Below are 12,356 nucleotides of genomic sequence, written 5' to 3' on the forward strand. Positions count from 1 at the left end.
ATCAAATGAAAGGTTTAGGCTGGATGTTAGGAAGAAACTCTTCACAGAAAGAGTGATTGGCTGCCCGGGGAGGTGATGGAGTCACCCTCCCTGGAAGCGTTTAAAATAATATTGGGTGAGGAACTTAGTGCCCTGGTTTAGTTGATGAGATGGGGTTGGGTGATAGGTTGGGCTCGGTGATCTCGAAGGTCTTTTCCAGCCTGGTTAATTCTGTGATTCTGTGAAACTATCCCCGTGGCAGAGCCAGAAAACTTCTCTTGCGGGCTGCACACGGCAGAGGCAGGTTGGCAGCTCAACTGTTAAACTGCCCTGCGAGTGCTGGGCGTTGACATCAGCGTGAGCTCAGTGCCGTAACTTGAGCCTGAAGGCTTTTCCTCCGGACTGCCCATAAATAGCGGCCCGTGGAGCCGGCACAGCACAGATCCCTCTGCTCAGACCGGGGCGAACCAGCAGCACCTCACATAGATGAAAGCGAAGAGAAGCTGCGGAGCTCCAGCCATGTCCAGCTCCCTGCGCGTCAGCCCTTCGGTCCACGGCTACCGCTTCGACACCGCCCTGCGCAAGAAAGCTGTGGCCAACATCTTCGAAAGCGTCAACGAAGAGTCCCTGCAGAAGCTCTTCAGAAACTCCGGGGACAAGAAAGCTGAGGAAAGAGCCAAGATCATCCTCGCCACCGACCAGGACCTGGAGGAGAAAACCAGAGCGCTGATGGCTCTCAAGCAGAGGAGGAAAGACAAACTGCTGCAGTTCCTGACGCTTCGGAAATACTCCATCAAAGTCCACTGAGCCGGCCCGGGGATCAGTGATGGAGGAGAACATTTTGGGACCTTCTGCCACGCACGGCAGCAGCTGCTGCCCTGCAAACTGCCAGTGGGACAGGGCACACTGCAAACCCTCCACGGGGCTGCAGCTCGGCCGAGCACCCAGCAAACCGCGGCGGCGCCGACGGTGGCATCGCGGTGGGTGAGCAGCTCCCAGGGGGATGCAGACAGGCTGCTCAGGACAGCAGTGGGACTGAGCCATGGGGAGATCCCCGCCCCGCACCTGAGCATCACTTGAGACCTTCTGGTGGCCTCGGTGTTTGCTGGCTTTGCCTGTGGGCTTTGCCTCTCCAAACTTGATTCCTTAAAGCCCTCGCCAGGCCCCACGGTGGTGGCTGGGAGGGAGGCTCTGGAGACTGAGCAGGGACCACTCTGCATTTGTTAAAACGCCTTAAGTGCACCACGGGGGGTGCAGGGAGCCCAGGCTTCAGGAACTGCTCTAGAGGCACCACCACGCAACTCTACCTTTTCCTTCTCAAGCTGTATGTGTGCAGGAGAGACTGTTTGCACAGAAGCAATAATAATGACCTAGTTCCCTGAGTTTACTGTGAAGTTCCTCAAAATTTTTGGTTCACTTCCCATTACCACTAAAAAAAAACCCAAAACCCAAAGTGTCATTAAGGAGAGTTTTTGTTTGTATAGATTACAACAGATCTTAGACAACTACTTGGTGGTTAATATTTGATGACAGCCTTTTTATGATATCAACAATAATTTATTGCCTATGGTGATTTGGAATGGAATAAATTATGAAGTAAATAGAAATTCTCTTGTCTGAAATGCTCACTTCTCCTGCAGGAGTGGGGTTGCCCTTTTTTGGGGGGGTGGGATGGGGTGGGGTGGGGGGGTCGTGGTCATTTCCTATAGTTTCATTCTGCCTACACCTCTCCTTAACTCCCTGTGCTTCCAGCCTTGGCTTTCCCATGGTCCCACCAGTCAGCCCAGCAGCACCAGTGCTTGGTCCATGCTTGCTGTGGTGATTCTGACATCCCCACCAAATTTAGCTGCAGATCAAACCCAGCTGTCAGTTTCTCCAGAGCAATAAAGGAGAATTATAGCTCTTGCACCAGCTTAGAACATGGCCAGTCCCAAGCTGTGGTGGGTGGTGGGTTCAGTTGGCACAGCCCAGAGCTCAGGCTTGGCTCCAAAGAACCAGGAATGAGTTATGGACACTTTGGCAGTGGGCTTGGAGTGAGTTTTTCTTGCAGGTTGTGCCATACTATCATGATGGACTATGTTGAAAATACTTAAAAATAGCCAAGAGCAGTTATTTATACAAATGTCCTCTAATAACCTGCTGGTTCAGGGAAAAAAAAAAAAAACCAAACCAACAAACCCACAACATTCCCATGACTCTGCTTAGACCAACAAAGATAAAAGAATTCAGAAGAAAGAGTTCAGAAGAAAGATAAACCAGCTACAGGGGGGAGGGGGGGGTTGCCTACAGTAAAAGCTCCAAATTGCCTGTAAGTCAGGGACAGCAGAACGAATCTTTTAAATCACTTCAGAGAAGGATAACTGCAATGATTTGCAGTGTGGTGAGGCACATCCAAACATTCCCTGAGAGCACCAGGGGCACTTGGGTTCGTGGTTTAGTGGTCGTGGTGGTCTTAGGTTGAAGGTTGGACTTGGCTTTTCCAACCAAAACAATTCTATCATTCTCTGACCCTATGAATGTGATTCCCAGAGTGTGGAGCATCCCCAGGGCCACCTAGCACAGCTCCAGCATCCTGAGAGCAGGAGGAGGTGGAAGATGCATCTTCACCATGGCCCAGATGATGAGAGGACCAACTGGCAGCAGGAGGGCACTTTGGGGGGCACTTTGGGGTGTACCCACCCTGGGCTCCCCAGCACTTCCACACTCAGCATCAGCTGCAGAGACCTCACTGGGGCAGGGGAGGGTGAGGCAGGGTGGTCTCTGCTCCCAGGAGGCTATCCTAGAGAGACCTGGGGTCACACCTGGTCTAGGATGGACCCTTTTGAAAGAGCCTCCGAAGGCTTTTCTGAACTGCCCTTGCTCACAAAGATCTGCTGCAGAGTGGGATTTGCTCCAGAGGCAGCTCCCTGTTTCCCAACATTTGCCTTATTCCAGTGCAGTGTCCCACACTCAGCTGCTTCACCCACTCCTGACACATCCCCACACAGCCATCCCTAGTGACACAAACTGCTCTGTCCCAAAAAGGCCAAACAGGGCTGTTCCATGCCTGGGTCACTGCTGCTCCCCCTCCTCCCAGTCCAGCAGGCTTCCCCATCAGAGCCATTTCTCCTGTGACACTCAAAACAGCTGAGCAGGGTGATGCAACCTCCAACCCCATCCTGCTCTGGGGTGTGTTATGTGAGGGCACCCAACAGCCCTGCTGCCAGGGGATGCTCTCAGAACCCCCCCATGGGTACCAAATCAGCTTCGTGTTGCACCACTGCTTTCCACAGCCCTCATCCTTCTGCTGGGACTTTGCTCTCCCCATCTCCCCTGCTCTGGGCCACCGATGCTCCCTCTGTGCCTGGGCCAGATGTGTTTTGTTACAGTCTTGTCGCCTCTTGGCCCCCAGTTCCAAAGCAGCTCTGGGCTGAGGAAAGGACTGAAGCTCCAGCACTCCGTGTTCTTTGGGGAAAGGTGGGGTGATGGCAGGACACACACAAGGGTGCCAGCAGGGCACTGTCCACAACAGGACCTGTGACCCCTCACACATGTCCAGAGCCTGCTCACCCAAGGCTTGCAGAGGTTGGGCTGAGCAGAGCACCGCTGGTACCAGTGCCATCCAGGATCCGTGCAGGGAGGTGCGGGGCAGGTCCCCGGGGTGTGCCTGGCCCTTCCTGCGCGCTGGGTGCCGCAGACTCGGTGTCTGTCGTGCCGCGGGTGCCGCATTCCTGCGGCCGCCCGGCAGCGCTGCCGCCAGACGCGGGGCCATTGTCAGCCGCCCCACGCAACAAACGGAGGAAAAGGCTGTGCAAGGAATTTCCTCCCTCCAGGAGCCGGGCGTTTCCATTAATTCTTCTCCGTGAGTCAAACTGGCTGTACTGGGTGTCCCTGGGTCCCGGCATCCTGAGGAACATGCGTCCGAGCAGCTAATTTTATCTACCTGTACCGATGCTCTGCCGCAGAGAGCAGCACAGGAGCGGCTGGGTGCCTCCAGCTCGCTGGCTGTGCCCAGAGCATGCCGATGGGCTCCCTGCTGCAAGGAGCTGGGAGAGCTACACAAACCCAGGGCCAGAAATAAGTGGAGGCCACAGAAATGCAGGACCAAAAATGAATAGAAGCCACAGAAACACAGGACCAAAAATGAGTAGAAACCTTTTTTCCCCAAGCTCTGGTTTGACAGACCAAGGAAGGTGAGGAGCAGCTCATAGGGTGCAGCCCAGGGCAAAGACAGCACAGAGGTTCCATGGTCTCTATCCTCCCATCAAACATCCAACCCCATAACTGCTCTGATTCAAGGACAGGGACAGTAAAGGGCTAGAAAGGTGCTGAGGGGACTGGAACATCTCTGATAGGGACAGACTGAGAGAATTGGAGCTGTTTAGTCTGAAGTAGAGCAGACTGAGGAGGACCTCACCAATGCTGGATAACACTTCAAGGCTAGGTGTCAGAATGGGACCAGTCTGTCTTCAGTGGTGACCAGTGACAGCACAAGGGGTAACAGGCACAAACTTGAATGTCAGAAGTTCCACCTAAACATGAGGAGAAACTTCTTTAATTTAAATGTGATGGAGCCCTGGGGCAGGCTGTCCAGAGAGGTCTTGCCATCTCTGGAGGCATTCAAAAACACCTGGACATGTTCCTTGTGACCTTCTCTAGCTGACCCTGCCTTGGCAGGGGGGTTGGACTTGATGACCTCCAGAGGTCCCTTCCAACCCCTACCCTTCTGTGATGCTGTGTGATGAGAAGATGGTGCTGGAACAGGTCAGCACCCAGCTCAGCCTCTCTGCTGTGTTCAGAAAGAGCTGGAGATGTTCCCCAGGGTCTGAACATGTAGTACTGTGACCTTCTGGTACCTGCTGAAACCAGATACACACAGCACGACCAGAGTCCAATGTGGAGCTGGGCCAGACCCCACATGGCAGTGTTTGTGTGTGGAGGGACAGGGTGCTCCAAGCCAAGGGCAATATCTCCTGGGCAAGCTTCCCTTCCATGCCATTGAGCAATGGGGCAAGTTAAAAATTGACTCCCTGGCTAGACTTGCAGCTGTTTTGCCTGGAGGTACAGACTCCCCTCTGCAAACTTTGGGTGCACCCAGGGAAGCTGGCACTCATGGGCAAGTGTCTGCTGGTCCAGGGCAAGGCCAGCTCCTCCCTGACTTGCCCACCCACCCCTGGACAACACAAGGGGAGACACTGGAGGCTGGCAGCTCCCAAGCTCTGCTCACTGCTGAGCAGGAAGCTAAAAGATTTTCTGCTTGCGTGGCGAAACTCCAGCAGCAACTACACCCAGCTGGTGCCAGACCCAACTGGCTTTGGGGCACTGCCATGGCACACCAAGGGCCTGGGGAAAACCATGCCTCCCACTACAGCCTGGGAAGGCCCAGGCTTGGAGAGTGTCTGGGCTGGAGGTGGTCCAGCCTTGCTCTGGAGGCACTAGGACCCATTCAGCCTCCACCAGACACAAGACTCAAAAAGAACATTGAGGTGCTGGAGCAGGTCCAGAGAAGGGTCTACAGAGCAGGGCTGGTGAGGAGCAACTGAGGGAGCTGGGGGAGTTTAGTCTGGAGAAGAGGAGGCTGAGGGGAGACCTCATTGCTCTCTACAGCTCCCTGAAAGGAGGCTTCAGTGAGCTGGGGCTTGGTCTCTTCTCCCTAGGATCAGGTGAGAGAAGGAAAGGAAATGTCCTGAAATTGTGCCAGGGCAAGTTTAGGTTGCACATGAGGAAAAATTTCTTTGCTGCCAGAGTGGTCAGGGATTGGCACAGGCTGCCCAGGGAGGTGGTAGATTCCCCATCCCTTGAGGTGTTCCAGAAAGGTGACACCATGGCACTTGGGGCCATGATTTGGTGGCCATGGTGGGGTTGGGTTGCTGGTTCGACTCAGTGAGCTTAGAGGCTTCTTCCAACCCAAACAGTTTCAGGATTCTAAGGAGTGTGAGTGCAGTGGTGCCCAGGCAGGCAAACCCAGTTCAGCACCAGTGCAGGATGGTTCCACTGCTGCCAGGAAAAGGTACAGACAAAGTCTGTTGCAGAAGGAAAACCTCTGCTATAAAGTGTGTTAAATGTGAGTGAGGAGCTGTAAGGATTTATGGCTGGGTTAGGATGGGCTTTGTGGAAGGAAGCTGCTTTGGGCTCTCAAAGCACAAACGCCTCACATGCAGCAAAATGCTGCTGCAGTGTCACTTGGAAGTGACAGCCAAGGCTGTTTATAAGAAGAAAAGCCTCTGAAATGCTGTAGCCAACAGGAGATGGCACAGTTGCCATATATCTTTGCTGGAAAACAAGAGTTAGGCTGTGACCAGAATCTTAACGCCCAGACCCAAAAAAGCCTCAAGCCTTCCAGTGCTCTGTCACCCCTACATTAACATCCTCATGTTTAGATGGAACTTCTGACGTTCAAGTTTGTGTCCATTACCCCTTGTCCTGTCACTGGGCACCCCTGAAAAAAGCCTGGCCCCTCCTCCTGCCACCCACCTGGAAGTACTGATCAGCATTGATGAGATCTCCCCTCAGGCCGTTCTTTTCCAGACATAAAAGCCCCAATTCTCTCAGCCTTCCCTCATCCCTCATCCGTTCCAGTCCCCTCATCACCCCCCATCACCCCTCATCTGCCCTTCTGCTCTGCACGGGGGGGCCAGGAGGGCACTGCGGCAGGGCACGGAGCGGTTTGAAGCAGGGAGGGCTGGCAGAGAGGTTCACTTACGAGCCAGGAGGTTTTTATGGCGCTGAGGGGAGGGTGTGGGCAGTGAATCAGAGCTGAGGCAGCCAGCGTCACCTCCCGGACTGTGGCTCCGCCGAGCGCCCACTCACGGGGAGCAGCATCATCGGGGAGTGGAGGCTCCGGTAACCCAGCAACTGCCGGGACTGTTGTTGGGACTGTTGGGAATCCTCCTCCATGGAAAAGCCGCTTCCGTCGGATGACCGAGCACGGGCCCGGGGCCAGGGGGTCGCTGACTCACACTCAAGCAATCGGTTCCCAAAACAGCCGCTGGAAACAGCGCGGAGCAGCTCCAGCAGCTGTGCTGCTCCTGCTGAGCCCTGCTCCCTGCCTCCCTCCCACGGGCACCACGCTGCCAGACCACGCTGGGGGTCACCCTCCAGCTGTGACCCTCAGTCAGGACCTGATTGCATTGTGGGACAGTAGCAAGAAACTGTGTGAACAACCTGCCCAGGGAGGTGGTGGAGTCCCCATCCCTGGAGGGGTTCAAGAAACCTGTGGCACCTGGGGCCATGGTTTAGTGGCCATGGTGGTGTTGGGTTGAAGGTTGGATTCAATGATCTTGAAGGGCTTCTCCAACCAGAACAATTCCATGATTCTGTATTCCCCAGCTGGGTTTCTATTTAAAATTCACTTGCCAGCCTGAACAGTAAAAAGGTTCTAACCCAGGTGTGATTTTTCTCCCCCTCTCTCCAAACTGCCAAGTACAGGACAGGATTTATCACCTCCCAGCCATGCCAGGGAAGCTACCACAGCCTCTGCCAGGCTTTTGGGCAGGCTGATTTACACCCACCCACCTCACCCAACCACTGCTTTCTGAGCCCATTTCTGAGGGATGCCAGAGGGTTCAGGGACAATTCCACAACTCAAAACCACATCAAAATGTTGCCCTGAGCTCAGCCCATGGAAAAAATCCAGAAGACTGGAAGGATTTTGTAGGGAAGTGAGAGCCTTAAGTACACTCTGCAGAAAGAGCTGCCAGACACAAACTGGTTTTATCCTGATTCCAACTACAAACCTCTTCCTAAACACTGAGTGGTTTCGCTGCAATAAAAAAAGGTTTGTAAAAATGCTTTATGAGGGTGGAGAGAGACATTTATCAAAGTCCAGGAGCATGTTTTTCCCTGGCTACCTGGCCAAAAAATAAACCAGCAAGTGACTAAAACATGATTTGCTTCTGGAATTAACAGCAGGGGAGGGAGAAAAAAAACCTGCTCCTGACACCTGAACCAGCTCCCTCTGACCCATGCAGACAAACCCACAAGGTACAGCCCTGCTTGCTGCAGCATTGCAGCCCCCTCCTCATTTTGCTGTTTGGGGCTGGGTACCACCACCCCCAGCCTTTCCTGACCACACTTGCAGCAGCAGCAGCCTGTCCCTAGAAGCACCTCTGAGGGGTGAACAACCCCATGAATGCTCCAGGCTGGGGGCAGAGTGGCTGGAAAACTATCCAGCAGAAAAGGACCTGGGGGTGCTGAGTGACAGCAGCTGCACATGAGCCAGTCTGTGACTAGGTGGCCAAGAAAGCCACCAACATCCTGGCTTGGATCAGGAACAGTGTGGCTAGCAGGACCAAGGAAGTGATTGTGCCCCTGTGCTGGGCACTGGTGAGGCCACATGTCCAGTACTGGGGACAGTCTGGGGCCCTTCACTCCAAGAAGGACATTGAGAGGCTGGAGCAGGTCCAGAGAAGGACAACAGAGCTGGGGAAGGGTCTGGAGAACAGGGCTGGGGAGGAGCCCCTGAGGGAGCTGGGTTCTGTAGTTCTATGCTCTTACAAAACCAATTCCCATTATTCCAGAGAAAAGGGTCTCAAAGGGAACAGCAAAGCTAAAGCTTGGTCTGGAGCAGCCAACCTCAGATGGCTTGTGCCAAAACAGCCTGGGTTTGTGTGGTGACTCTGGACTCTGCCCTTCGATGGGGTGGGTGGCTGTGCCTCTGCCCCTTAATTACAGGCAAAGAGCAATAATTGCCTCCTTAAAGCCAGGGGAGCCCAATTCCTCACCCCCACGCCAGGAAAAGGGGGATCAGGCTGGAGGTGGTGGGAGGTTTCCCGAGGCGGTGCTGCCGCCGCAGCCGGCAGCCGGCAGCCGGAGCCCTGCAGGCTGCGTGAGTTAATGGAGCTCAGAGCACAGCTCCTGAGCACCCACAGGAGGAGCTGTAAGGGACGGAGCAGTAAATCTCACTCTCACTTATTAAATTATGCCTCATGTATTTACTTAGGGCACGCTGCAAGCCCTGCACTCAAGCATGCCAAGGTTTATAACACACATTCCCAGGACTGAGGGGACATAGAATCATGGAATTGTTCTGGCTGGAAAAGCCCTGGGAGAGAATCCAGTCCAACCAGCAACACACCACCACCATGGCCACCAAACCATGACCCTTAGTGCCATGGCCACAGGTTTCCTGAGCACCTCAAGGGATGGGGACTCCACCACCCCCCTGGGCAGCCTCTTCCAATGCCTGTTCAAGATGTTACTTGACCCCACACCACTTGGATAACTTCCCAGTTGCAGACCTGGAGAGGCTGGCTCCCAGCCTGGCTTTGACCTCCCCTCTCCTTTCAGCTGCACACAGCAGGTTTTGCTTACTGCAAACTTACAAACTTCAACCCTTCTGTGGACTATTTTAGGCCAAGTGCTCCTCTCAGCCCTCTAATCGTCTTCATCTCTGTTGCAACATGGCTCGCTGTAACCCATTATGTAATCAACATGTTTGGGTCCTTCTTCTTCAGAGGTTCAAGCACAGGCCTTTAACCCATTACTCAGAGTCCCATCCTATGGGAATTACATTTGCAGCCTGATCTCTTCCCACACAGCTGCAGATAAGAGTCCACAATGATCAATGCCAAAGGAGAGCTCATAAAGTAATTCCACTTTGGGGCTTGTTTTATCAGGCTTGGGCTAGATCAGTCCATTGTGTCCCCACGTCCTGCTCCATGTTGCTTTGTTCTAGTTCTCTGCATAACCTTGAGCCATGGGCTTGGGTCTTCCTCAGCTCACTGCTGCACCCACCATGACCCAGCTGCTTGCAGAGACCTTTCTCAGAAGCAGCTCATCTGAGCTGTCCAAACAAACCTTGGAAGAGAGCTCCCTTGCTCTGCTGCTGATTGAGCTTTGACTGAGCAAACTCAGATTATCTTTAGCTAAGAAAAACATCCCTGGCCTGGCCAAGCCTGGCCTGGCCTTACCCTCACACACCCCTGCCCAGGCAAAGTCCCATTTACCTGGGCAAGAGTTCAGGTTAAACATCAGCTGGGTACTGAGATCTACTGGCCAGCAACTGCAGATTCCATCTCATTTACATCATTTTTCTCTTTATTTATCTAAATCAGGAGCACTGTGTGTGGATGTCCTTAAAACCTATCCCTGGGGGCTCCTGAAGTACTGCTGGAGCATCCTGGAGCTGGAGAACAAAAAACAGCTCCTCAGACCCCCAGATCTCCACATCCACACTGCACCAATTTGCTTTTTCATAGAATCAAAAGAATGGTTTGGGTTGGAAAGGCCCTCCAAAATCATCCAGTTCCAACCCCTTGCCATGGGCAGGGACACCTCCCACCAGCCCAGGTTGCTCAAGGCCTCATCCAACCTGGCCTTGAACACCTCCAGGGAGGAGGCATCCACAACCTCCCTGGGCAACCTGTTCCAGTGCCCTGCTCTTAAAGTAAAGAAGTTCCTCCTCATACTTAGATGGAACTTCCCCTATTCAAGTTTGTGCCCACTACCTCTTGTGCTGCCACCAGACATCTCTGAGAAGAGCCTGACCCCATTCTCCTGACCCCCTCCCCTTAGCTATTCATAAGCATTGATCAGATCCCTCCTCAGCCTCCTCTTCTCCAAGCCAAACAGCCCCAGCCAGCTCTCTTCTGCTCCACCAACCCTGAACACAAGCAGCAGAGCCCGGGCAGTGTGGCCAAAAGGCTTTCCCGAGTGCCCTGAGCACCGTGAAGGGCTATCTGAGGCTTCCTCCCTTTTCCTGCTGCTCAGAAGTTTTCTTTTCCAGCCAAAGCAGCTCTAGGGGCAAGCTGGAAGTAGCCTTGCCGCAGCTTGCGGCGGTGCCGCCCTCCCGTGGCTGCAGAGCTGCTCCAGTCGGGATGGAAACGGCTGCAAAACAATCCTGATGCAGCACAACCGAAGAAACGAGCCCACAGCTACAGCCCTGCCTGGGCTCTGCCACGGCCAAATCCTGCCCCCTGGCACCCGAAGCAGCAGCAGGAGCACAACAGCAACAGCAGGAAAAGGGGTGGGGGGGGAGAGGTTAGCCTCAGTTATTGTTGTGATTTTTTTTATTATATTTTTTTAGCTGCTGCAGAAGCTGGAGAGAAAGCTGAGAGCAATGGTTTGCTGGTGGGACAAGCTGCCCTGCTGAGGCACAGCACAGCATCCTGGGGCTTCCCTCACTGCTGTGGGTTAGCATTGCCGTGGTGGAATTCTTGCTTGAGTGGAAAGAAGCCTTCATTTGAGGCACTCGTTGCAGAGCCTCTTCCTGGGGCCACAGACAGCAGCTCTCTACAGCCAGCAGTGCTGGAAGCAACAGGAATCACATAGACATTGCCCAAGAACCTGTGTGTGCTTGAGGAGGGTTATAAACTGCAAGGGAGCTTTGTTGCAGCAACAAAAGCCCTCTGCAGATTCAATATCAAAAGCACCCTGGATTCACTTGGAGGGACATGTCAGAGCCTCCCTTAATTGTGATAAATCCCAGCCTTTCATCTGGGAAGGTGACATTTCATGGCAAATAAGCCCAAGAAATTGAGTGGAACAAGGAAGAGCTTCCTGTTTTCTAAGTAACTTCCTGTTATGAACAAAACTCAGCATGAAAACAGTGGGCTGCAGGGCTGGGGCTGAGGGTTTTTAGGTCTGTGTTGATCCCAGGCAGGCAGATGGAACTCCTCACAAGAGACTGATCAGAGACACTGAGACCTAGTTGCACTTACAAGGAGAAAATCTCAGGTTGGGGAGGCATTAGAGAAAGCTGCCTCTGGTAAGCACATTGCTTGCAGACTTCCAGACCATTTGCCAGCCAAAGTGCTCTGCTGAGGGGCTGGCAGGAAAGGGCAAGGGGAGTTGTGTGCAGGGATCGATTTACTTGGGGTTGGAACTGTCCCAGAGGAAGAATGGCTTCCTAAAAGAGAGTAGGTGCCCCAAATATTGCCTTTTGCTCAGCCTGCAGGTTGCACTCTGCCAGCTGGGGGCTTTCATGCATTTGTGTTTACCTGATAAATAGGTTTCTGGGTAGGATTTGATGTGCCCACAGAGCATGAACAAGCCAAGAGCTGTCAGGAGGTGAGAAAGCAGAGCTGGTGGGGTCCTTCCATCCCCTGGCCCAGATTGCTGTCAGTGTCTGCACAGAACTTGTTTCATTTTTGCTCTGCTCCATACCTGTGGGTGCTTCAACTACCACCAGGAACTGAACTCCTAATGGAAAACCATCTGCCAGAATTGCTCCTTGGCTTCAGCACTCACACAACCACTCCCAAACCAGCCTGGGCACAGCCTTCTCCTGCCTCCACCTCTGCTCCAATGCCACTCTCCAGCAGGATGTACCCTGGGAGCACCATTGCCTTCCCAGAGGGATGAACAGAGCTGCCCATGGTGGAACCCAGGCAAAGGGCTTCCAGGCATCAGAGTCTGCCAGGCATTGGGGGCCACTGGAACATGTCAGCTCAGCACCC

The 12,356-nt window shown here is 53.6% G+C and overlaps 2 protein-coding genes across 2 annotated transcripts in view; one reads left to right on the forward strand and one right to left on the reverse strand.

Annotated features, from left to right (window-relative positions):
• The first annotated feature begins 433 nt into the window (after positions 1 to 433).
• On the forward strand, positions 434 to 1,570 carry TCIM (transcriptional and immune response regulator). Its single transcript, XM_054396582.1, has one exon. The coding sequence runs from the start codon at positions 466 to 468 to the stop codon at positions 784 to 786; it is 321 nt and encodes a 106-aa protein (XP_054252557.1). The 5' UTR covers positions 434 to 465; the 3' UTR covers positions 787 to 1,570.
• A 5,159-nt stretch (positions 1,571 to 6,729) lies between these two features.
• ZMAT4 (zinc finger matrin-type 4) overlaps positions 6,730 to 12,356 on the reverse strand; it is a 76,178-nt gene continuing 70,551 nt past the window's right edge. The window contains exon 6 of the mRNA XM_054396618.1: positions 6,730 to 6,946. Coding sequence (XP_054252593.1) covers positions 6,730 to 6,946 — 217 coding nt within the window. The remainder of the gene's footprint in view (positions 6,947 to 12,356) is intronic.

This window comes from Indicator indicator, chromosome 38 (genome assembly GCF_027791375.1).
Source record: "Indicator indicator isolate 239-I01 chromosome 38, UM_Iind_1.1, whole genome shotgun sequence".
Classification (NCBI taxonomy): Eukaryota; Metazoa; Chordata; class Aves; order Piciformes; family Indicatoridae; genus Indicator; species Indicator indicator.